General features: G+C 61.5%; 1 protein-coding gene across 2 annotated transcripts; it reads right to left on the reverse strand.

The window, feature by feature from the left end:
• Positions 1-231: 231 nt before the first annotated feature.
• SEMA3F (semaphorin 3F) lies at positions 232-23,267 on the reverse strand. Of its 2 annotated transcripts, XM_075096262.1 has the most exons (19): positions 23,150-23,267; positions 19,837-20,001; positions 10,739-10,899; positions 10,516-10,578; positions 9,722-9,841; positions 8,288-8,368; positions 6,019-6,112; positions 5,530-5,649; positions 4,381-4,520; positions 4,190-4,304; positions 3,920-3,989; positions 3,651-3,795; positions 3,312-3,534; positions 2,409-2,497; positions 2,086-2,127; positions 1,677-1,834; positions 1,530-1,597; positions 815-948; positions 232-734 (listed from the first exon to the last, which is right to left on the reverse strand). In XM_075096262.1, exons 2-19 carry the CDS (start codon positions 19,946-19,948, stop codon positions 324-326), a joined length of 2,346 nt encoding a protein of 781 aa, XP_074952363.1. In that variant the 5' UTR covers positions 19,949-20,001; positions 23,150-23,267; the 3' UTR covers positions 232-323. The 2 variants fall into 2 exon arrangements, with proteins under 2 accessions (XP_074952363.1, XP_074952364.1); XM_075096263.1 differs by lacking the exon at positions 8,288-8,368.
• Between the last annotated feature and the right edge of the window lie 335 nt (positions 23,268-23,602).

Below are 23,602 nucleotides of genomic sequence, written 5' to 3' on the forward strand. Positions count from 1 at the left end.
GGAGGTAGCAGCCATGGTGCCCAGTGGTCCCTGCAAGCCAGGATCCTGGGGTCCTGGGGTGGATGGCAAGACAGTGCAGCTGGCTGAGCCCACCCCAGCACCCCTGCTCCTCCCCAGGGCCAGGAGGGGAGGGTTGCATTGCCCCAATGACTATGTACAACCTACAAATAAATACCATCTCCCATGGGAGGGGGGAGTGTGTGTGTCTGCCTGCGTGTGTGCGTGGATGTATAGATATATATATTTATTTATTTATAGATATTTTTAATATTAAAAGGGGGGAAAAATAGACCACTGTGCTAGCAAAGTCCCTGACAACGGTTTCATGTATGCCTGTAGGTCTCTGGCTGGTGATTCCGGCGGTTTCGAGGCTTCTTCTGGTCCTGCTGCTCCTTGGCTTTGAGGCCAGCCAGTGGCTGGGGTGGGCTGGCAGCCGTGTGCCGCCAGTAGCCCTGGCAGTACTGGTCCAGGAGTCCCATTTCAGGCTGGGTGAGGAGCTGCAGCAGGTCCTGGTAGCGGGGAGTGGGGACACCCGACAGCGGGGGGAGTGTCTCCGCCTGGACCAGCACAGCATGGACAGCGCGGCTGCTGAGGATGCGGAGCTGCACCTTGGTCACTGTGTGCTTGAAGTTGTTCTCGGTGGCGGTGCAGGAGTAGAGGCCGCTGTCGGTGAGCTGAAGGGCGCGCAGCAGCAAGCCCTGCTCCGTCCGCAGCACCCGACCCTCCACCCGCAGCTGCAGGGGGGAGAGATGGCACAGCTCAGCCAGCTGGCACCTGGCCCCCCAGCACCCTCCAGCGCAGCACCCTGCCCTACCTCTTTCCGCCGGTCACTGTTGTCTTTCTGTAGCAGCCACTTGACGCTGGCCTGAGGCGAGCGGGGCTGGCACTCCAGGAAGGCGGTGCTGCCCTCCACCCCATACTGCAGGACCTCCACTGTATTCTTGTTAGCTGCAGGGGTGGGCCACAGGCAGCCAGGTCACATGCACGCCTCTGTGCCCCTGTGCCTCTCCCTTCCTGCCCAGCCCACCTACTCTCCAAGGGTATGCTCCTGTCCACCTCCAGCCATGTGTCTGCCAGCCACCCAGCAAGCATGCTCCACCTCTAGTGTAGCCATGCTTCCACAATGGTGTCTGTCCATCCATACATCCATCTACCCACCCATCCACCCACCCATGTTCAGCTTCCTCTGAAGTATCCTTCCATTCACTCAGCCATTCATTCATCTACACACCCATCAATTTGTGGTCATCCTTCCCCCACTGTATCCATCCATCCAAATCTGCTCATTCTCCTCCCCTACATATCCATCTATATTCCATCCCCAATGTAGCCATCCATGTTCATCCTACTCCCCGATGTATCCATCCATCCATCCATGCTCACCCTCTTCCCGTATATCCACCCACACAACCATCAATCCACCAAGGCATCCATCCATCCTGGCCGTTGCCCATGCCCTCCTGCCCCCATCCTCAGCAGACTCCCCCACACCCACCATGCTGCAGGGCTGTGCCGCAGACCTCACTCACCGTTGGAATTGTAGCCTCGGCACTGGCGGATGGGGTTGCCATGCCGGACATCCTGCCGTCGGCTCCGCCTGTGGGGAGGTGGGAGGTGAGCGGCAGAGCCTGGGGCAAGGCGCTCCCTCTCTGCTGCTCTCCCCTGCCTCCCTGTACCTCTTGGAGGAGGTGGAGTAGCGGGTGCAGGCGCTGCCGTCCCAGGCGCAGTAGGGGTCCCGAGCCAGGCAGCAGTCGGCACAGGCTTCCCCATACACATCACAGCGGTGCAGGGCCAGGTGGGTTACACCTACGGCCGAGGACACGTACAGCTGTTGCTGTTTGGGGGACAAAGAGGACAGGGTGAGATGTCATCTCATCCCCACCCTGCAAGGAACCCCCGGAGTGAGCTGCAGCCTCCTGGTACTGGGGCTAGTCAAGACAGCAGAGCCACCCAGGCCCACCAGAGCCAGCTCATCCTGGGGCCACCTGTGTGCCTCCTGCTCTGGTGCTGCGGCGATGCTGGGCAGTGCCGCAGCGGGGCCTGTGGTGGGATATGCCCAGCCCCCTGCCACATGCCTTGACTCACCCTCTTGGAGGAGATAGTCATTGTCTTGATGGGTGCCGGCACCTAGACGGGAGCAGGAGCGAAGGAGATGGAGGGGTGAGCACATGGCCTGACACTGCAGGCCCAGGATGGGCATGCCAGGCCCCCCCAGGCAGCTGGGGTGGGCAGGGGCAGGCAGGAGGAGCTGTGAGGAGGTAGCAGGCAGGAGGACCAATGCTTGGGCTCCCTCCAGCACCAGCCAAGGGGCTGGCTGGTGTCCCAAGGGGCTGGCTGGTGTCCCAAGGGGCTGGCTGGCTGGGTCAAGGACACTCAGCAGAATGTGGAGGACAGGACAACCCTTATACCTTGAACACCTCAATCTCCTCCAGCATGAGCTCCTCTGTCTCCATGTCATCCCGGGGTAGCACAATGACCTTCTGCACAGTGCCCCGATCTGCAAGACACCACAGAGCCTGGGTGCTCAGTGCCACTCGTGAGCACCCGCACCCTCCCCTACTGGGAAGGGGGCCCCTGCTGGGGATGGAGGGAGGAAGGATCCCCCCCAAGCCCATCCCCATCTCTTTCCTGCTGCAGCGGACATCTGTGCCTGGGGTGTGGTGTACGGGCTCAGGTCACTACCCATGGCTAGGTACCACCACCACCCAGGGCAGGGTGGGGACAGCATCCGGAGATGGGCACCAGGGCAGGGAAAGGATAAGGATGGATCTCAGGGAGTTTAGGATGCATGTTAGAGCAGGGGAAGAACCAGGCTGGGCAACAGTGCCCCCAGGATGGGCACCAGGGCTGGGGAAGGAAAGGGCAGGATGCTGGTGCCTCTAGGATGGGCGGTTGGGCAGAAGAAGCTTGAGGCTGGATGATGGTGGGCTGTAGGATGGGCACCAGAGTTGGGAAAGGATGAGGATAGATGGTGGGGCACCTGGGGTGGGCATTGGGGCAGGGGGAGGGCCAGGCTGGATGGTGGCATGCCTAGGATGGGAGGTATCATGCTGGATTGCTGGCTCTGGGGCTGGGAACTGTGCTAAGGGAAGGACCAGGCTGGATGGTGGGGTCTATGGGATGGGCACTGGGCAGGAGAAGGACCAAGCTGGAGCCTTGAGGAGGGGCATGGATCTCGGGATAGGTCTTAACCCCTCGCCCCACTCCAGTGTGGCGGAGGGCACCTTGTTCTGGCCAGCCCTGCTGGTGCCCGTGCCCTCCGGGGCCGCGCCGGAGCATGCTGCATTCCCCGCGGTGTGCGGCGTGGGTACCTGTGCCCAGGAAAAGCACCTCATAGCGCCCGTCTGCCGCATCCACCTGGTCGACAGCCACGGTGGTGAAGCGGTAGTTGACATTGGTGCGGACCACCAGCGGCTGGCGGTGGGTGGGGTAGACGGCGTGGTACATCAGTGGGTGTGCACGCATGAAGTTGATCACTTCATCAGGGTAGTCCTTGGTTGACTTCATGGATGGGGTGAAGGTCCCCCCAGGACACTGTGGCACACATGTCACCAGCACTCAGTGACCTGCTTTCCAGGCATGGGTCTAAGGGTGCCAGTTGCCTGGCAGGCACCGGTTCACTTCCCTGTGTGTGCCAGGGGGGTACTTACAGTGCCCGGCCGGGGGTAGGGCATTTTGCCTGTGTAGGGCATCCACTGGTAGTTGGGTCCCTCCTTGTGCGCAAAGGGCCCGTTGAAGACCATGCGAATGTCAGCCATGGAGTAGACACAGACAGCAGAGCCTTTGAAGACTGACCTGGAAGGAAGGACCTGCTGCCACCCTCTGGCTTGATGCTGCCCACTACCACGGCATCACTGGAACCCCCAATCAGCTGGGGACCCCTCCTTTGCCACTCCATCCCAGAAGGATCAACACTCACCCCGAAGCAGAGAACACGGCATAGATAACAGGGTTCTTGGTGTCCTGAGTCTGCTGGATGAAGACGTCCTCTTAGGACAGAAAGATGGGGGTGTCACCATGGGGGAAGCAGGACCCCTCTCACACCCAGGGACACTGGGGCAAGGGGACAGCAGCTCCACGTGGGAGAAGTAAGAGATGGGGGCAGCAAGGGGGTCCCCAACCCTCCCCAGGGTGCTCCACAAGCCCACAGGGGTGCTGAAGGCCCCCAGCCCCACCCTTGCCCACTCACGGAGCTCGTCAAAGTGTGTTTCAATCCCATCGGGTCCTGGCACAGAGCAGACAAGCCGGGCCTTCAGGAAGGTGCTCCACTTGTTCACGAGGCAGCAGTGGCCCCCGTCGTCATTCTGCCATAGAGGAACCCCCACGTTCAGCCCTGCCTGTCCCCCTGCCCACTCCCTGCCTGCCCACCGCTCCACCTACTAGGCAGATTCGCCCGATGCGGGAATAGACCCCAGGGCTCAGTGGGGCATCGGCTGACTTCTCTCGGAAGAAGAAGTAGAGCTTGTCGTCATTCCTCTCGCTGCTGTCAGGGATGAGCTGGGCACGGACAAAGGCTGGGTCTGGAACAACATTGCATGGTACAGCACTGTCAGCCCAGTGGCATCCCCTGCCCTGTGCCACAGAGGGATGCTGAGCTCCCTTCTCCTCTGGCATCACCCTGCTCCTGGAGAAGCAGTCACAGTCACAGGGTGAGAGCTGGATGTGGACCAGAGCTGCAGAGATGGGCTGAGGAACCGGGTCTCTCTGGTGGTCATCAGTGCTCCAGGACGGGCTCAGAGCATCTGTGAAGTCCCTGGGAGCATCTCTGAGGTCCACAGGGTAGAGGGCTCCAGCAGCTCTATCAGCAGGGTGGTGGGAACTGGCCTTTCTCCCCAGGGAGGAACCACACAGCTGGAAGCTTCTCAGGAAGCTTCTCCCTGCCATCCATCAGCTGGTGCCCAGCCTGCGCTGACAGCTTCCCCTCTTCGGGTTACTGCCCTGCTGGCTCCCTGGCCCAGCAGGATCAGCCCATCTGCTCTGCTCTGTTTACTCAGCTGCCGCCCCGCGGGCAGGGGTGCTCCAAGGGGGGCAAGATGAGTGCTCAGGGTCACTGATTGCAGGCAACATGGTTGACATCTCCGCCCTGCAGAAACCCATGCATGGACTCTGGCAGAGCCAGTCCCATCTCTCACCAGCTGGCTGCTCCCACTGCCCAGCAAAGCCCCTGGCACATCTGTCACCGTGCCCCACATAGCCACCCCTCTGCCCATCTGCCCTAGATTTCCATCCATCCATCTGTCATCAATCCGTCATCCATCCATCATCCATCTGGTCATTCACCCACCCATCCATCCATCATATGTCCACCCATCATCAACTGCCAACCAACCATCCATCCATCCATCCATCCATCCATCCATCCATCCATCCATCCATCCATCCATGCCACACCACCCCCCATCTACCTGCCTACGCTGGCTACTGCCTCTGTCCCAGGAGAAGGATGCAGTACAATATGATGGGTCTCATCTCTAGGGTTGGAGCCGTGGGGAACCCAGGCAGCCTGGGCCAATGACACCCCAAACTCACCATTCAACCAGCGTGAATTATACTGGTCTGTCCTCATGGCTGTCTGCTTGCCCATGGTGCGGAAGATGGCTGCATCTGTGCCCATGAAGTCAATGTAGACACCAGCATAGAGCTCTTCATCTGCAGAGGGCTGAGATCAGCAGGGAGCTCCCACCTAGTCCCATCAACCCACCTCCTCCCACTGCCCCAGGCTCCATCCAGCCCCAGCCAGCAGCCACCAGGCAACAAAGAGCCACTGCCTGTGGCCACCCCAGAGAGCTTGGGAGGTTGGCACTGGTCTGTAACCAGGACCCCCACCTCCACTGGGCCAGGTGTCCAAGGACTGGGCATGCCAGGTGCCCAGCCATTCACAGCTGGAGTGCGCAGGGGTGTCAGGGGCAGGAGCCTGACTCCTTAGGGATATTTGGGCAATGCAGTCGTCCCACCTTGTCTGTGTGTTCCCTCTGCCCAATGCAGGCAGTGCCAGCCCCAGGGAGCTACAGGACTCACTTATTAATGCAGAGACAGTGTCTACTTTGGGGTCATAGGAACACTTCCCCTTGCCTGACTCCAGCTTGTCCGGCTCCAGGTAGAAGATATAATCCTGGAGAAGGAAGCAAACAGAGGAGCTGGTTACACTTTCACCCCTCCATCCCTGTGTCACCTTCCAAAGCCCTCTGGGAGAGGCAACTTCTTCCAGGATGGAGCGCAGCTGTGATGTGGAAGGACCACACTGGGGGTCTGCAGGTCTCCTGAGAAGCTGAAGCACCCGCAAGCTACTCCTCCAACGTTGCTGGGTGCTTCTCCATGCCCTCCACTGCTTGGAGACTTGGCTGAGCCACTAGGCTGAAACAGGGCATCCATCCCCCTGTGCCCGCTTCTGGGCAAACATCTCTCTCTGGCCACCTCTTTGCTCCAGCCGACTGTGGTGCACATCACAGGATGCCACTTGGCCAGCTCCAGTTCATGCAGCTCCAGCAGTTTCAGCAGGCAGGGTTTGGCCAGCGGCACAGCTCGGCACTGCTCAGCTGCCGGACCCACCATGCTCGTCCTGCCAGGACCCGTTTTCCTGCGGGCGCCACCAGGTTGGCATCATGGTGAAATGCTGCGCCCACTCCAGGGGATTCACCCCATGCCATTAGGAGCCATCTCGCCGCTGTCACCTCTGCCTTCCCCGCAGCCATCCCTGCCACCATCATGTGTCCCCAGCCATGGGCGAGACCCACACCGCCTCCAGAGATGTACACAAAATCCTCTGCCAGTGCCAGCTGGGGGCAGGCAGGGCCAGGCTGGCCCAGCCAGGTCACCCCTCATCCCGGCTTATGGACCCGCAGTGCCAGGATGAAGCAGCAATATGTCAGCACCTGTGGGGAGCCCAGGCATGGGGGGAACTTTGGGCAACCGAATCAGGCTGGTGGAGCTGCCTACTGGCCCTGTGCCCTGGCTTTGGTGCCAGGGTGATAGACACAGGAGTGGCCACCCTCTGTCGAGAGGTGCATGGGGTCCTGGCAGAGCCCCTGGCTCCGGGAAGGACAGGAAGAGTAGGGAGCCGGGATGCTCACTGCACACAACTCCCACCAGAGGTTTTGCTGGCACCAGCTCCTTCTGGGGCACCCAGTCCCAGAGATGGGCATGGCCATGCTTCCACAGTCCCCATTGCTGCACCAAGCTGCCTGTGCCACCGTCATCACAAACACCTCTGCACAGCGCTGGCCCCACTCCCGAGCTGGGCAAACCCTTTGCAGGGACAACCTAGCCCTCCAGAACAGCCCTTGCCCCAGCTGCACCACCTCACCCTCCCAACCAGGCAACCTACAAGCTGTCAAGGTGATAGCACTGCTGCTTGTCTTAATGTGCCTTGAAATGCATTGGAGCTGCGGGAAAGCAGGTGCTGGCAGCCCCCAGTGAGCCCCTGCTCAGAGCATGGGAAGCCACACTGGGGACCTTCTCCCCGTGGATGCTGGGACCAGATCCAGCAGTGAGAGAGGAACCTGGAGGGGCCAAGGGGGCTGAAACGGCAACTGTGCTTCCCCAGCTGGCACTGGGGAAGTTGGCAGCTGGAGCTGCCTGCAGCCAGCGAGATGCTCACAATCGAGCATTGCCTTCTGCCCACCTACCACCCACCCAGAGCACAGAGACTGGGGGCAGAGGGATGGGTGGGGGGTGCCCCAGGCTGCCACAGGGTGCCCACGCCCCACGCGCTCCCCAGCCCATGCACTGACCCACGTTAGTCCAGAGGGGAGAGGCTCGGCGGGTGACACTGTCAGGGCAGGCTGGATGCTGCGTGTCCCCAGAAGACAGGGATGCCGTCGCCTCCCTGAGCCCACTTGCCTCCTGCGGCAGGGTGAAGCAGCTGCTCAGTGATGTTTTTGTAGATATACCAGAACACCTCCTGCACATCGCCTTGGTATCCTCCCCTGAACTATCCAGATCCCCATGGCTCTGCCGACACGTGGCCCTGCTTCCAAGGGACACAGCAAGCCCGAAGCCGGGCAAAGCTGGCAGTGGGGCAGGGGAAGCCACCGTCCCTGACAGTGTCCCCCACAGAGGACCCATGTGTGGCCTGGGATGAAAGAGTTAGTGAGAGAAGGAAAGCAGAGACACCAGGCCGGTGGCTGGAGGATGCTGTGCCGAGAGAAGATGGCAGGGATGCTCATGGCACAAGCCCCCCGCTGGGGGTCGGAAGCGTGCCAGTGGGAAGGAGGAGGAGCCCATGGCTTTGGCATGGCCCGGGGCAGAGGTGGACACGGCTGTGGCGGGCTCCCAGACCGGTTCCCACCTTGCTTTGTGCTGGTCTCGGGCTGAGGGGGCCGTCGGCAGATCTGCTTTCCCGGCCTCCCGGCTGGCTCGGCGGAAACCCCTGGGGAAAAGGAGCAGGGCAGAGAGTTAGCGCCGGTGGGGGGCGGGAAGGACCCCTTGGGGCAGGAGCGGGCAGGGGGACCCCAAGAGCAGGGGTGCTGGTGGGCGTCCCTGGATGCTCCGGGTTGGGCTAGCTTCCAGCAGGAGCTTCTCTGGGACGGATCCTGGTCTCTCCTACAGAACTGGGGTGCCCCAGTGCAGGGCATGACAGAGTAGAGAGATGGCTGCCCACAGCCAGTCAGGTTGGGCTCATGCCCAGGGACGCAACGCTGGCACCTGCCACCCAGCTGGCAGTGCCCAGTGCAGAGGAACAACACCCCAGCACCAAGCCACAGTATGGGGGAAGCTACCAGCACTGAGGGGATCACTGGGACCCCCTGTCCTTCCCATACTGCCACTGGCTCCACTGGAGGGGACACACAATGCTGTCCTCAATTGCACCGGCACCCTGGTACTCCTCAGATGCTGCCACTGCCCACTCTGGTCCCAGTCCAGTGTGGTCCAGCAGCATGCACCTCTCTTGGTGCCTGTGCCAGGTGCGGGGGGCACTGGGGCAGATGCCTGTCCTCCATGTCCAGCGACGTGCTCCTCCCTCAGCTAGGGCTGGTTGGTGCACAGCTTGCTCCGACTGCAGGGGAGGGCACAGCCCAGAACTGTCCACCCCAGCACAGAGGGGATGGATACCTCACAGGACTCAGGGTCCTCGGAGAAACTGTGCTGCTACTTGCAGAGACGAACTCCCTCCCAAGGCTGTCCTGAAAGCGCTCCTCTGTCTGCCGCACATCCAGCCTAGTGGCACGCAGCTTCAACACAACCCTCTTGCTGCACGCTGCAGTCCTTGGGGCCAGGTGACATCCATCCAGGGACACCCCAGCACAGACGCATGTGTCAGTGTGGCCTCTGCCATGGTTCTCCCTGTGCAATGTTGGCACTGGCATGGTGCCAGACGTCCTCCACATCCATGGCGAAGGGCTTGGTGGCCCAGTGGTGGGTGGGAAGCCAGGGGAGGATAGATCCCTCGACCCAGCTGAGATCCAGCAGCAGCTGTGGCCAGGAGGGTGGGAGGGCACATCACATGGAAGCCAGTGTCAGGGTCCAGCCGGGGTGGCCCAGTTCCAGCATGAAGAGAGGTCCTCGGTCTGCAGAGACGGCTCAGCCCCACTCAGCAGCATGGCATCATTAGCCATCATTGCCCCCCAGCCTGCTGCTGCCCCCCAAACCTCCCAGCACCAGCCAGCAGAACCAAGCTGTGCTGCGCCGCCCTCCCATACCCCGCTGCAGTCTGATGGTGGCTGCATTGTCATTGCTGGGCCAGGCACCAGCTCATCGCATCCCCGTCCCTCCCACCCCTCACCTGGGCTTTGCGCCCACGGTTGACAAACGTGCAGATGGGGTTGTATGCGCCAGTGCCACACACGTAGAGGTGGGTCCGGTTCCAGGGCTGGATCAGGCGGATGAAGTTGCCACACTCCCCCTGGGAAGTAGAGGAGGGGTTGCCAATGCCAGCAAGGGGACAGGGGCACCCCCCTTCCCCCGGCTGCCAGCACCCATGCTGGGGTGGGCACCATGGGGTCCAGCCCCTGGAACAGAGTAGGAGTTGGGGAAGGGAGGAAGTCGGCCAAGGAGCCAGGAAGGCGTGAGGTTGGCATAGGGCATGGGCTGGCAAGGGACATGCATGGGCCTATGGTTTGGGGTGGGGCCACAGGTTAGCATGGGTCATGTGATGGCATGGATGACGGGTTGGCATGGGTCTTGGGTTGGCATGGGTCTTGGTTTGATATGGAGCCATAGGTTGGCATGGAGCAGCAATTGGCATGGCACAGCGCAGGTCAGGGTTTGGCATGGGCCATGAGCTGGCACGCTGAAGGGCCCAGCCCCGGCTGCCAGGAGGAAGCAGTATAGGGAGCTTGTCCTCCTGCTTGCCCATGAAGCTTTGCAGGACCTGCATGGCTGGGAGAGAAGGGGTGGCAGGACACACACCACCTTCAAGTGCCAACCCATCTTGGCACAGCTGCAGGTGCTCCCAAGCTACAGGGGACCTGGGGGGTGTCTTCTCCAGGATAGGACACAAGGACACAAATCACCCTTCCATCGCTGGCCACCAGCCCTCCTGTCACTACCAGAAGGGGGTTCGTGGTGGCTACTCACATTGCTGTTCTTGCCTGACAGGATGCACTCCTCGATCCTCTGCTCGGATGCAGGCCAGTGGATCTGTGGAGACACCAGCCAGGGTAGACCAGGGATCCCACCCAACTCCACCTCTTCCCCACCAGCACCAGCAATGCCCACTGAGCTCTTGCCCCAGCATCTAAACTGCCCCTTAGATGCCCAGTTGCCCCCCTTCCACCTGTGCCCTACAATAGCAGCTTACAATGAGGGGCTCGCGGTTGATGTCATGGAGGTCCAGCGAGAGGATGTAGTCCTTGCTGCCCACGTACATGCGGTCGTGGTCCTCGTCTTTCAGCAGGATACGGTAGTCACTGGAGTTGAGGAGGAAGTTGAAGAAGTGCGCTGTACCCGTTGCCTTCAGCTCTGCAGGGGGAAAGGGGCACATGTCATCACCCCAGGGCCGCCTGCCTTCCCCTGGTGCTACCCCTGACCCTGAGTCCAAGCCTGGTCCCAGCTGGAGGATGTCCTGCAAGAGGAGCTGGCACCTTCCAGCCCATGACACTCACCTTCTAGCCCCCAAATCCTCCTCCATGAGTCTCACAATGCTACTGCCTCTACGTGGGACATGGGAAAATGACAGAGATGCTTATGGCTGGTTGGGACAACTAAGGGTGGCCAGAGGAGGGAGCAGCAGGACGTGGGCTCAGGAAACCCAGCACCCCACAGCAGGGAATGGAAGTGCATACACAGAGCGGCAGGAACTGGGGCTCCCTGGCACCCCAGCCAAGAGCCCACAGCTCCCAAAATCTCTGGCACCATCCCTTTCCTGCCCTGTGTTCCCATGTCCCAGCCAGACCACTGGCTCCTCAGATGGGGGACCTGGGACCCCAAGGAGCCGGCTTCTGGTGAGGGTATGAGCCACTACCCCGCCCCGCGCACCCCATCCCTGCTTGGGAAGTTATTTTTAGCCTGAGTGTGGGAGCAACGAGTGAAAGAAGATAATGAGGGTCATGAATATTCACAAGGGCAATGAGGCAGCCAGATGGAAGGCAGAAGTGCTGCAGATGATGTGGGCCGGTGCCAAGGACCATGCGGCAGAGGCCAGGTCACGAGGGAGACAGAGGACCCTACCCCCATGGGATGACATCCGCCCTGGATGCCACCCCCTTTTGAGGTACCACCCCTTTGGATGCCATCAACAGCCATAAGATGCTACCTCCATCCATTGGATGCCACGTGTGCTGGATGTCACCCCCTTCGGATGCCACCCCCATGGGACACTGGGTCCATGAGCACCCCCACCCCCACAGTGTTTGTTCCTCCATGCAGGGGAGTGCCTTGTGCAGGCACTGGGTACTGGGGCTGGCTTGGCTGGGGGCAGCCCCTGGGGACCCCTCTTCCCAGGTGGGAGCAGAGCAGGGTCCAACAGGTCAGTAGCAGGAAGGAGCACGCCGGCTTCCAGGCAGGGCTGGGCAGGGCTCCAGTGGCCAGCTGCCGTTCCCAGCTGGGATGCCAAATGCCTGCAGATCTCCCTGACCTCCCACCTCCCTGCCCCATTGGTGGGCTGGCAACATCCCACGGGTGTCCCTAGGGTCCCTTCCCATCCTGGGCACTCTGGGGATGCGGAGGTCTGCCCTCTTTGGGGAGAGGGGAGGGGCTGTGCCCTGCACCCTAGCACCCCAGCAGTGCCAGGGACCCCTTGTACAACCCTGGGGAGCCCCTGCTTGGCATTCCGGAGTGGGCTGGGAGGCGAGCCCCTCTGGGGCAGGGTAGGCACTCACCCTCCTGCTGGTTGGGTGAAAGGATGATGTCTCCATGGGAGCCCAGGCCAAGGGGACACAGGGATGCCCAGGCACAGCCAGATCCATGCCCACCAGTGTCACTGGGAGAACCTGCTCTGTCCCACAGCTGGCAGCAGTGCTCCCCAGTCCCCAGCCCCATGACAGGGCACCTGCAGACCACTCAGCACTGCTCAGATGCAGTGGTGAGGCCAGTACATGCTAAGCACCACAGGGCGGAAACCCATGTCGGGGCACACTGTGGGGAAACGGTGTCATGGGACGTGACATCAACCTCCCCCCCAGCCTGGGGGTCCACCACCCACAGGAGCTGGATGGACAGGGTAAGCGTGGTGGCCATGGAGAGGGGCTGGTGGTTTGGGGGTGACCCCTGCCATTCAGGGTGAGGTGGTACAGCAAGAAAGAGGGGGGGCCAGAGGGGCTGCCCACCCACCTGTCCCATGGTACGCTCCTCCCGCCTTTCCCAGCTGGGCTCCAGGTGCTCCCTGTTGCCAGTGCTGGCTTGCCTACCACCCGCGGCATCCCCTGCCTGTCTCAGTGTCCCCTGCCTGTCCCACAGCACACTGGGTCCAGTCCCTACCTGCCCCATGGCCTGCAGCTGCCCCGCTGGCCCATGCAGTGTGCGTGTGTTTGTGTGTGTGCACGTACCTCACAGCACATATGTGTGCAAGTGTGTGTGCATGCATGTATCCCCCATGTGCATGTGTACAGAAGTGTGTGTGTATGAGTGCAGATGAGTACCCCATACAATGCATGTGTGTGCATGTGCGCGTCACGCAGTGTGTGTGTGCACATGTGTGTGCATGAGTGTGTCCACATGGGTGTGCCCCACAGTGTGTGTGTGCTCCTGCATGTGCCTGTGCCCCCCACAGTGTGCATGTGTCCATGGGTGTGCCCCACAGTGTGGGTGTGCTCCTGTATGTGTGCATGAAGCATGTGCATGCATGTGCTCCACACAGTGCCCTGGGGCACGGAATCAATTTGTTGGGGCTTCCCCCGGAGGGATGGTGACATGGCTCAGAGTCAGGAAAGGGCAGGGCAGCTCCAGCAGCGGGTTGACGCAGGCAGAGCAAGAGAGGCTGTCCCCAGTGCTGGGGACCTGCAGCCAGAACTGCATGCCCAGCCATCCTGCTTGGGGCAGAGACAACCCCAGTGCAGGCAGAGCCAAGGATGGTGGTTAAACCAGGCAGGAGCTCTGGCACTGGGGCAGCCCCACATCTGCCATTGCTGCCTGGCCTGGGGATACCATGTCCAACCTCCCTGGGCGACATGCTCCTGTCCTTGCCCTCCCCTCCTGACTAGGACCCTGGGGCTGAGCCAGGCAGCACCAGGACACCAGCAGCAGAGGGCCCTGTGCCAGCAAAGGTCCCAAATATCCCTCCACATCCGTCAGGATGGACAGCCCCAGGGCTCAGCAGGAGCCGGGGCCAGCAGCACAAAGGGCCCCAGCCCCCCACCGGGGCCCCCATTCAGTCCCCCACGCCCCAGCGATCAGAGAGGGCACCCCCAGCAGGGCGGGGATGGACCCTCTGCCCCATGATACCCTCTCCAAAGGGGACAGAGGGGTGGATGAGCCCCTGCCCCAACCTCTGACCTCCCAAACTGCCACCCTCCTGCCCTCCCCGCCTAATCCTCCACCACCATGCCCCCAAACCTGCCCATGGAAGCTATGGGGGTCCCCAGGGAGAGAGCGGGGCAGGCCCCCCCACCCAGGACTGGAAAAGCTGGCTTGTTAGTGGATGTGCCCTGATGAACATATTCCCTCCTGCATCCCTGCCACCAGCCCCGACACCAGCGGAGCTTCCCAGGATGGTGGGGTGCCTAATCCCATTTTAATTGCGCAGCACCAGAGCCTGGAGCCACCCGGCATCACAGCCAGGGTGGCCTCTCTGGGGACCATCCCCTTGCAGTGTCCGCTTGGTGTTTGGTGGCCTCAGGTGTAGAGATTTAATTACCCTGCGCCTTCAAGCGATGCCGGTGGCCAGGAACCAGTCAGACCCTTGGCCAGCAACAAGGGGCAATGTTTGGCTCTGCCCACCGTGATGGCAAGCGGCATCGCCCTATTACATGCTCTGCAAAGCCAAATTCCCTGCATAAAGTCAAATTCGGGCTGAATTTACAGCTCCAGCAGCTGTCAGGCAGCTGCCCACACCTCCACCCTTGCTGGCAGCCACCACCATCCCCGTTGGGCAGGAATGAGCGGTCCCTACCCATCAACCAACAGCACAGAGACCGGTGCCAATCTCCAAAGCAAGGGTGATAAACTGAGCATCCTGGGGTGCTGCTCACCCCACCCCAGCCCCCCAAATCCCCCCAGCCCTCCCCCAAACATCACCAGGGCACCAGTATGAAAAGCCAATGCCATTAGGACCTGAGCAGGTCACCTCCCCAGGTGCACCATCATTGCACCCCCCAAAACCAATTACAGGCGCTCTCACCTAATTAGTTTCTAATTATGGGCTTGTAGCACATTCAACATAATTAGCATGTAAATTACACGGCGTGTTTATATTCAATAACCGCTCTCCTCCCGGCTGGAGGCAGCAGCGCCTTTCGGGAGCCCTTTCTTTCCATGAGGGCAAATGAATTCACTCCAAATGCCGATGGAGAAGCCCAGCACCGATCCCAAGGGAGCCTGGCCCAGCAGGGATAAATCCCAGCTCCATCCCGGACTATTTTATCCCACAAATTTATTCGTGTGCCCCAGATTTTGGGGATGCTCTCCCCTAATTTTTTCCCTGCTTGAAATCTGGGATGCAGCTTTTCGGGTACCTGGTGGACGGTAGGGATGGGGGGCTGGATGCATCCCCTTGCACGTTTAAAGCATTTGTTTTTATTGGGGCTGATCAAAGAGCTGGGTGGGTCGCTTGATGAAAGCAGAATTGCTTATTTGTTTGAGCGTCACTCCGCTACCCCTTGATGGGTTATTTATGATGTAATTAAGCTAATTACATGTAATAAGAGAGTTTCCGTGGCCCCCAGCCAAGCTCTTTTTCCATTTAACTGATTCACAGGTGGGAGGAATCCATAGCTGCCTTGCCGGGGCTTGGAAGATGAAATGGCTCCAGCTCTTGCTTGCTGCCTTCCACCCCCAACCATCTCCAGCCCCGCCAGGAGCATCACCACGCACCAGCCCCTGGCACCCACTCTGCTGGCCCCAATGGCAGAGGACAGGTGCCACAGCCACCTGAGTCAAGTCCCATGAGATAAAAGCAGGGCCAGCCGGGTACTCCCCCCTGCCATTGCTGCCTGGCCTTTTGGACGCAGGCAAAAAAAAAAAAACAAAAAACCAAATAAACCCACATTTTTTTCAGCTGAAACCGCTGATTCATCCCGGAGCAAACCTGTCTGAAGTGCTCACAGAGGAACGTGCCCCAGCAAGCATCGCTGGCAGGGGGACCCTGTCCCCACTGGGCATCACTCAGCAGCAGTAACCCCGATCCCCACTGGACAGCTGGACCAGGGGATGCTCTGGTAGCAGGAAAACCCCCTCAGGAAGGTGCCTGGCTTTGGAAAAAACATTTTAATCCCTGCAAAAGCAAAGGGCTGAACTAAGGGGTCCCCACCTGCTGTCTTTGGGGCTTTTGTTTAAGCTTTTTTTACATTATTTTCTTCTACAGACCCTGAGAGTAGGGCAAGGTGCTAGGTGGGAAGGCAGTTTATTTTCCAGGCCATTTGCTCCATGCCAAAAAGGCAGTGGGGAAGGAAGCAGCTAGGGGTGCTCTGGGCAGGAGCCAGCAGCATTGGAGCTGTCAGGGATACCACACACCAGGAATCCAGGAAGGGCCACACTGCTCCAAAAGGACCATCATTAACTTGAGGGATAACGAGCTTATTAGATATTGGCCTAGGGGGACTGAAATCGCATGGGGGGAGGGTTTGGGGGTGAGGTTAAGGAGCTTATGGAGCTTTGCAGCTGGAGCCTGGTGGGCCCAGTCTAGTGGCAGCTGGTCCTGGCAGGTGGGGTGGCACCCTGCTGCAGCCCCACACCAACCCAGCCAGAGAAATCCTCTTAGGGGTTGCAGGGCTCAGCCCTGTGTCCCCGTCCCCCAGGGCATGGGATAGGGGAACATGGCATCTCCCCTAACTTTGAGTGGTCCGAGGAGCAGCACAGGGGTCCAGTGCACCCCCTGACCCACACCAGGGTGGGGACTGCCAGTTCCATCCCTCCTGGCACATCCCCAGGGATGGCCATCTCCGAGCCCATGGCCCTGTCCATGCATCCCCACCCGTGTCCCCCCCATGTTTATCCCGGCCCGCTGTCGCTGAGCAGTGCCCACAGCTGCAACAGCTTAGGAGGGCGCCTGGGCGGCCCCCAGGAACACGGCTCCCTTGCCAGGCTCCTCTCCAGCCATCTGCCACCCTCCCCGCCCCGGATCAAGCGTGCCGATGTCCCCCACCACCAGCCGAGATGCCAGCAGGGCAGGAGAGGAAACTGAGGCACGAGGCATCCAGAAGCGAGGTCATGCATGCAAGGGGCTGGCAGCAGAGCCAAGAGGAGACTCCACTGCTTTATTTATTCTTTTTAAAGCGAGTTTTTCCCTCCTGCAGGAACTGCCCTGTCTCTCACTCGTCCCCTCCCAGCCAGGGCTGCTCCCCAGCTGGACCTCTGGTACAGCTTTTCCAAGAGGTGCCGGCACGGCTGTTCCTGTCACCGCAGGGAGGGGGGAGCAGCTCCTCCTTTGAAGCCCCACGGAGAGCCCTGACCTCGAGGGCTTCCCACTGTGATGTGGGGCAAGAGCCCACCCTTCCTTCCCACACACTTTTCCCACACCGGACAGGGAGCAGGACACGGAGGGATGAATCACCATCACCATCATCACCACCTCCTGCATCCTCATGGGGAAAGCACTGACCTCTCCGCAGCCTAAGCCTCCTGCACAGAGGAAGGCCTGGAGGAGAGGGGGCTGCAGGATGTGTACAGGAGAGGGGGGGAATTGTTAGCAAGGAGATGATTAAAAATATCCATCCTATTTCTGGCCGGCACCGGGCTTGGATTGGGGAAGAGCTGTTGGCAAAAGAGAGATGTGCCGGAGCCGCTCCCAGCTCTGTTCTTTCCATGCCGGTCACCTTCCTCCCACTGACAAATGGACAGGAAAGCCTTGAGCAGGAGGGCAGACAGGCAGGGACCATGGGGGTCATGGGATGGGGGGGGACTGGGGGATAACCCCACCCAGCCCATCACCCTGCTCCAGGGCAAAGGAGCTCAGCTCCAGCCCCTTTCCTGTTGCTTCATTATTTTATATATGGTTTTTTTTGAAAGCACTCAGACCATGGGGCTCCGTAAAGGATGACGCAGGCCCCAGGGAGCTGCGACAAACCTCCGGCGCGTGATAACAAGCAAAGGCAAACAAACCCGGAGACACTCCCGGGCCTGGCAGGGCTCCAGGCAGCGCAGCCAAGGCAAGGCACTGGGGGGCAGGACACGGGTACGCGGCAGCTCCCACCAGCACAGCTCCTTCCCCGGTACTCCGCCAGGCACCAGTGCAAGGCCACAGCCACCTTGGTCCCTCCAGGCAGTGCCTTGGTGCAGGGATGCTGCTGGAGGGGATCCGCACCCCAGCCTCAGCAGCATCCCTCTAGCTGTGCCCACATGAACGGCCATCGGGTCCCCCACAGTACCATGGCCACGTCCCTGCAGGGCAGCCCAGTTCCCATCACGCCCAGTCCCACTGGCTGCAGTTGCTCTGGGGAATGTGGGGCTGGGGATCTGGGTACCAGCCCTGGCTCCACACACAAGAGAAGGGGCTGGGCTGGCTGGAAAATGCTGCTGCCAACCCCGTCTCACAGCCCCACGACTTCGAGGAGGCCACATACAGATTATTGACTCAGGAAAGCTTCTTACTGGCAGCTTGGCATGCAGTTCCCAGCTGACCCCTGAGGAAGACCCTGGGCTAATTCTCCTCTGGCACTGCAAGTGTGCAGGCAGGGAATGGGCAAGCAGCATCCCTTCCCAATCCTAGTGTACTCGGATCCAGCACGCTGCTGCCTTTTCTTCTCTGTGTGCAAGTGCAAACTGACCCTTCGCCCACTGTAAATCTCACCTCTGGGCAATGAGACCAGGGAGAGCCCTGCCAGACCACCCCATGCAGGATGGAGAAGAACAGGAGATCCCGACATGGGCACTTGGGTGACACTCCCAGGTCCCCAAGGCATGGCCAGGGACATCTGCTCCACCAAACCAGGGCCAGAAAACCCAGCTCCAAACCAGTCCCCTCCCTGCAGCACAGTAGGCCTAACCACATTTATCCAGAATTAATCCTGCTCCCAGAATTAATCCCGCTCCAGGGGCACGAAGGCAACTGAGGAACAGCCACAGGCATTAACACACACCTCGCCAGGGTGGTGGGCATTGGGTCCAGCTGGGGATTCCCTGGAGCCTCCCCTCGCCTTGGCAGGAAGGAAGAGATGCTCCGAGATGGGGCAAGGATGCATCCCTGGGTGGGAAAGGACAGCGGACAAAGTGCCCCAGCAGCCCCCCAGAACGACCTTTCAGGGAGGAAAGTGGTGCCTGCTGCATGGGGAGGAACCGCTCACTCCTTTCCAGCCTGGACTTGTCCACAGACTCTTCATACCAGCCATTTTTCCTGCTGAGACCAGCCTTTAACGCCAGTGGCTTGCCCTGCCTGCACCGTGTTTGCCATCAGCCCCCTCAGCCCCTCCTGCTGGGCTCTGCCAGACCAGAGACCAGAGCCACCATGCTCATTATTGGCTCTGCCACCACACCCTGGGCTTGCTGGTTTGGTATGCAACTGGAGGGCAAAGGCACGGTAGCACAACATGGCAGGGGTGCAGGCAGCATGGCCCCAGCTCTCCCATGGCAGCTTGCCTCCACTGGGACCCCAAGGGGAGGCAGACAAGAGGCTCCATGTGCCAGTGTCCCGGGCTGGGACACACCCAAAGGGGCAACCAGCCCCAGCGGGGTCCAGGTCCAGCAGCACTGAATACACCATGCTGGCAGGGGCAATTTTTGTTTCGCTCCTTGCGGTTTGCAACCCCAGGACCAAACCCTCTGCCAACATGCACCCCAAAACTGAACCTGGGATCCAGCCCTGGCTCTCAGAGTGGACTGGGTGGGTCAGGCAGCCCTGGTACCAAAGGGTTAAGCCCTTTCCCCCTGCCCCAACCAGCATCCTCCCCTCCTGCCTCTTGCTGGCTCCCAGCTCCCTGCCAGCTCCCAGGCGTTAATATCAGCTGGGGGCATCAGGGGCCACATCAAGCTGCTGTCTGGACTTGGGACGCTGCTGGGGGGGCTCCCCGCACCTCAGCACCCAGCTTCACCAGATGCAAGGAGCCACTCAGCCACCCACCTATGAGGGGAAGTGTACTGGGGGACTGGGCAGGCTACCAGCTCTCCCCCAGACTCAGAGTGGGGGGCAGATTGGGAGCTCAGTCACACTGGGACATGGACCCTCATGGAGATTTCTGGGGGTGCAGCCTGCTGATGACCCCTAAGGCAAGGAGGAGCAGCAGCCTGGACCAGGGTGCTGCTGGTCTCCTCTACCTTCTTGGGGTCCCCCCCTGCCCCCCACACCCCCAATTCCCATCACCAGGCTCTTACCTTTGAAGGAGAGCTGGACCCTCGGGGTGGCAAAGCTGTGGTCCTTGGCGTGGGCAGCCCGCCAGCCCAGAGTCAGCAGGGTGGCCCAGAGGAGGACGCTGACCACAGGCATGGTGGGCACACACCTGGGTGCCGAGGTTAAGGGGAGTCCGGGGGGGGCCAAGTCTGCCAAGGAGGGCACAGCAGGAAGGGACGTCAGTTTGCTGCACCCACCCCCACCATGGGGGTACAAGCCCCACATCTCCCCATCCTGATCTTCATCACCCGCCGGCACACAGCATCCTCCAGGGATAACTGGGACCCAGCCCCAGGGGGACTCAGCTGAACCCCGCTCTGCAGGCTGGGAGGAGGGGTGCAGGAATAGGGGGGTGCCTAGCCTCACCTTCTTGGGTGCCAAGCCAAGCATGCAGGGTAAGGCGAGCATGGCGGCAAGCACCGCTGCAGCGTGCTCCTCCACCCAAGCCAGTGAGACTTGCCCAGGTGAGGACCATCCCTCCACGCCCCCCCCGAGCCTGCAGCATCCCCACCCTGCCGGGCTGTCTCCCTGCACCCTGGCACCCAGAGGGGTCCTATCCCCAGCCCTCTTCCCCACACCTCTCTTCCCAGCCCCTAGCAAAGCCACAGCGAGCAGAGCTGGGATCAAATCTTTCCAACATGAAGGAAATCTGGACTTCATTATTCCAAGAACGTACAAAAAAAGAATTTTTTTTTTTTTCATAAATAAAAAAGGAAGAAAAAGAAGGGGGGGGAAAAGCCCTGCCTGTGTGCCAGGCAGCTGGACTCCCTGGGGCTCCAGCACTGAGCAGAGTCCGCCAAGCTGCCTCCAGCAAGCCACACACGCACCCCAGAATGGCACAGCACACACTGCCCCCGGCATGTCCAGCTGCCCCTCCTGGAGAGGGACTGTCCCCTCAGGCCCAGGTTCCCATCCCAAGGGGCCACCCTCCCCTCTCAGGGGGCTCCAGGAGGCTTAGGGCAGGATTTAGGAGGGGGCCCGCAGTGGGAAGCCCCTCGTGTCCCCGGGGAGCTGCACGCTCGGGGTGGGATGTGTCGTGCCATGGTACTCGGGTGGGCTTGAGCACCTGGGGAGCACCCAACCAGCTCAGCCAAAGGGGCTCTGCCCTGCAGGGACAGGAGCTGCCTGCCAGCATGCTGTACCAGGGGGTCCCCACTGTGCCACCCCGACAGAGACATGCCCTCCACGGCTCTTCCAGCTGCCATGGTGCAGCCCCATGGGAAGGTGCTGGGTGGACAGCCTGGAACCCTCTGGGGTACCCCGGAGAGGGATGCTGAGCTACAAAGGAGGGGCAACCCTGTACCCCACACACCAGGGCTCTGCCTGCAGCTCACCCGGGTGGTCCAGCCGGCCCCTCCCAGGGTGCACAGCACCCACAACGCCAGCCCCAACCCCGACTGGGACTAGGGCAGCAGCACCGTCACCGGGCAGGCGGGTGCTGCTGTGGCCCCTCCAGCAACGCGCTTACTCGAGCAGCAGGGCAAGACCCGGAGCGTGGCAGCACCGCTGTTCCCCGGGGCTCAATAATTTTTTCTCACTCATGCCTTTGGAGTCAGTAAATATTTCGATTTGCTCTTCTCCCCCTGCGCACACCCAGCTCTGCTCCATTGTACTGGCATTCGGTCCCCTTCCAGGCCGGCCCCCCCCTCTCCCACCCGTTCCCAGGCTCTGCCCTTCCCATCAGCGCCGGGCCGGGACAGCCGAGCCCCCAGTTCCTCCGTCAGCCAAAACTCCAGTTGGTTGCAGTTAAATACCCCCTCCCCCCCATTCAAACCTCCCCCCTCCTTCCCCAGCAGCTTTAGGAAATAATTCTGGCAAATCCCACTATTGCATTTGGATGGAGCGGCGTACGCGTCAGAGACAGGGAGCGAGATGGCAAACAAAGGAAAAGAGGGAGAGGAGGGGAGCGCAGCGAGCGCAGGGCGAGGAGGGGGGAAAGGGCCGGCGGCGAGCGGGGGGCACCCAGGCCCGGCGGGGAAAGGCAAATTCCAAGGAAGCAAAAAGGGAAACGGCCCATTGGAGCGCACCTTGGCCGGGAAATCTCTATTTCCAGGGTCATCTGCGCTCCGGGGAAACTGGAAACTCCAGGGGAGAGCGGCCACGTTCCTCCCCTCCAGCAACCGGGCTGGCTGGGGTTGGGGTTCTTTTTTTGTTTGGTTGGTTTTTTGGCAATTAAAGTTTGGCCATTGCTGGTCCTGCCGCAGGAAGATCAAAATTCCGCTCGGCTTTATCCCCCCTTCCCAGGCCGGTCAGCTGAGTGCCGTCGAGCCGAAGCAATTAGGGAAAGGCTTTTTCGGCTGGAATAGGGACTCCTCTGGGGGGCTGAGACCCCAGGGCAGAGGGGGTGTGGAGGGGGTGCCTCGGGGGGCTCAGAGGTAGGGCTGCCTGAACGCCTGGTCCCAGCGGCCTCGGGAGCGAGCAGGAAACGTTTTGGGAGGGAAAAAAAATACATGCAGGATGGGCAGCAGGAGGGGAGCCTGCCCCACCTCTCGGCCACGGCGCCCGAACGCACGATGTCACCGGCGGGAAGGGAAAAAAAATATGCTAATCGTCCACCGCGGCCCCACGTACCCGGGGAATAACTTTGCACAACTTTGCTCCAGCACCCCTGGCCTGTCCCTAAGGAGAGCCCCCGGTCCCCTGCTCCCCGGCCCCGCAGGAGCTCGCGTCCCACCGGAGAGGGAGGCCCCACCGGGCGGGCTTCGGCTGCCCCACGCCACCCGCTCCACGGTGCTGGGGGCGAGGGGGGCGTCCCCTGGTGTGTCCCCTCACGCCCTCCTTGGGCACCCACCCGCCTCCAAGCCTTGCCGCAGCCCCCCTGCCCCGGGAGCTCCCTGCCAGCCTCGGTCCCTGTCTGCACCGTGTCCCATGGGGACCGTCCCTCCCGCCCCGAGCGGAACCGGGGCGCGCCTGCGCTCCGCGAGGGTGGGGACCGGCAGGGAGGGGGACCGGCAGAGACACCCCTCTACCCCGGTACTCGCCCCCTGCGAGGAGCGGGGAAGGTGGGGGGACGACGGGCTGCAAATCAGCCGGTGTCGCTGCCAGCTCGAGGCAGGAGTCCCAGCACCGGACGCAGACAGCAGCCCCCCCTTCCCGCCCTACCTGCCCGCTTCACCGGTAAGTTGCGGCGGGGACACACACACACACACACACACACACACACACACACACACACACACACACACACACAAAAACACAAAAACACACACACACACGAGTTCCGAGAGGCGGAAAGTTTTCTCGGGGCGCCCCCCCCCCCCGCCGAGCCCCCGCTCCGCCGCCCGCCCCCGCCCTTACCTCTGCGGGGGTCCCGGCGGCGGCGGCCGAGGCGGGGGGGGTTGGGGGGGTGGGAGGAGGGTGGCGGGGCTCAGCGCCGCGCCGGGCACCCGCGGCCCCCCGCCATCTCGCGGCCGCGACTGCCGCCGCGGCCCCGGCCCGTGGAGCGGCGGCGGGGCGGGGCGGGGCGCGGGGCGGGGCGGTGGCCCAGCCCCGACTGGGCACCGCAGCCCCTGCGCTCGCTGCGGGGGGGCGTGATTTGCATATCCCCGCCCACCGTCACAGCCCCGCCCGCCGCCCCGAACCGCCGGTTCGAGCCCCGCCACCGTCCCTGCCGCTCACCTCCGGCTCTGGCCTTTTGTTGCTCCGTGCGGGCGGCGTCTCGCCGTGCCGGGCCGCGGGCGGCTCGGTTGGCCTCCGGCGCCCACCACCCTCCCGCGGGCCACGGGGAAGGAAGCGAATAAATAAGCGCCG

The sequence above is a fragment of the Phalacrocorax aristotelis genome, chromosome 6, assembly GCF_949628215.1.
Source record: "Phalacrocorax aristotelis chromosome 6, bGulAri2.1, whole genome shotgun sequence".
Taxonomy (NCBI): domain Eukaryota; kingdom Metazoa; phylum Chordata; class Aves; order Suliformes; family Phalacrocoracidae; genus Phalacrocorax; species Phalacrocorax aristotelis.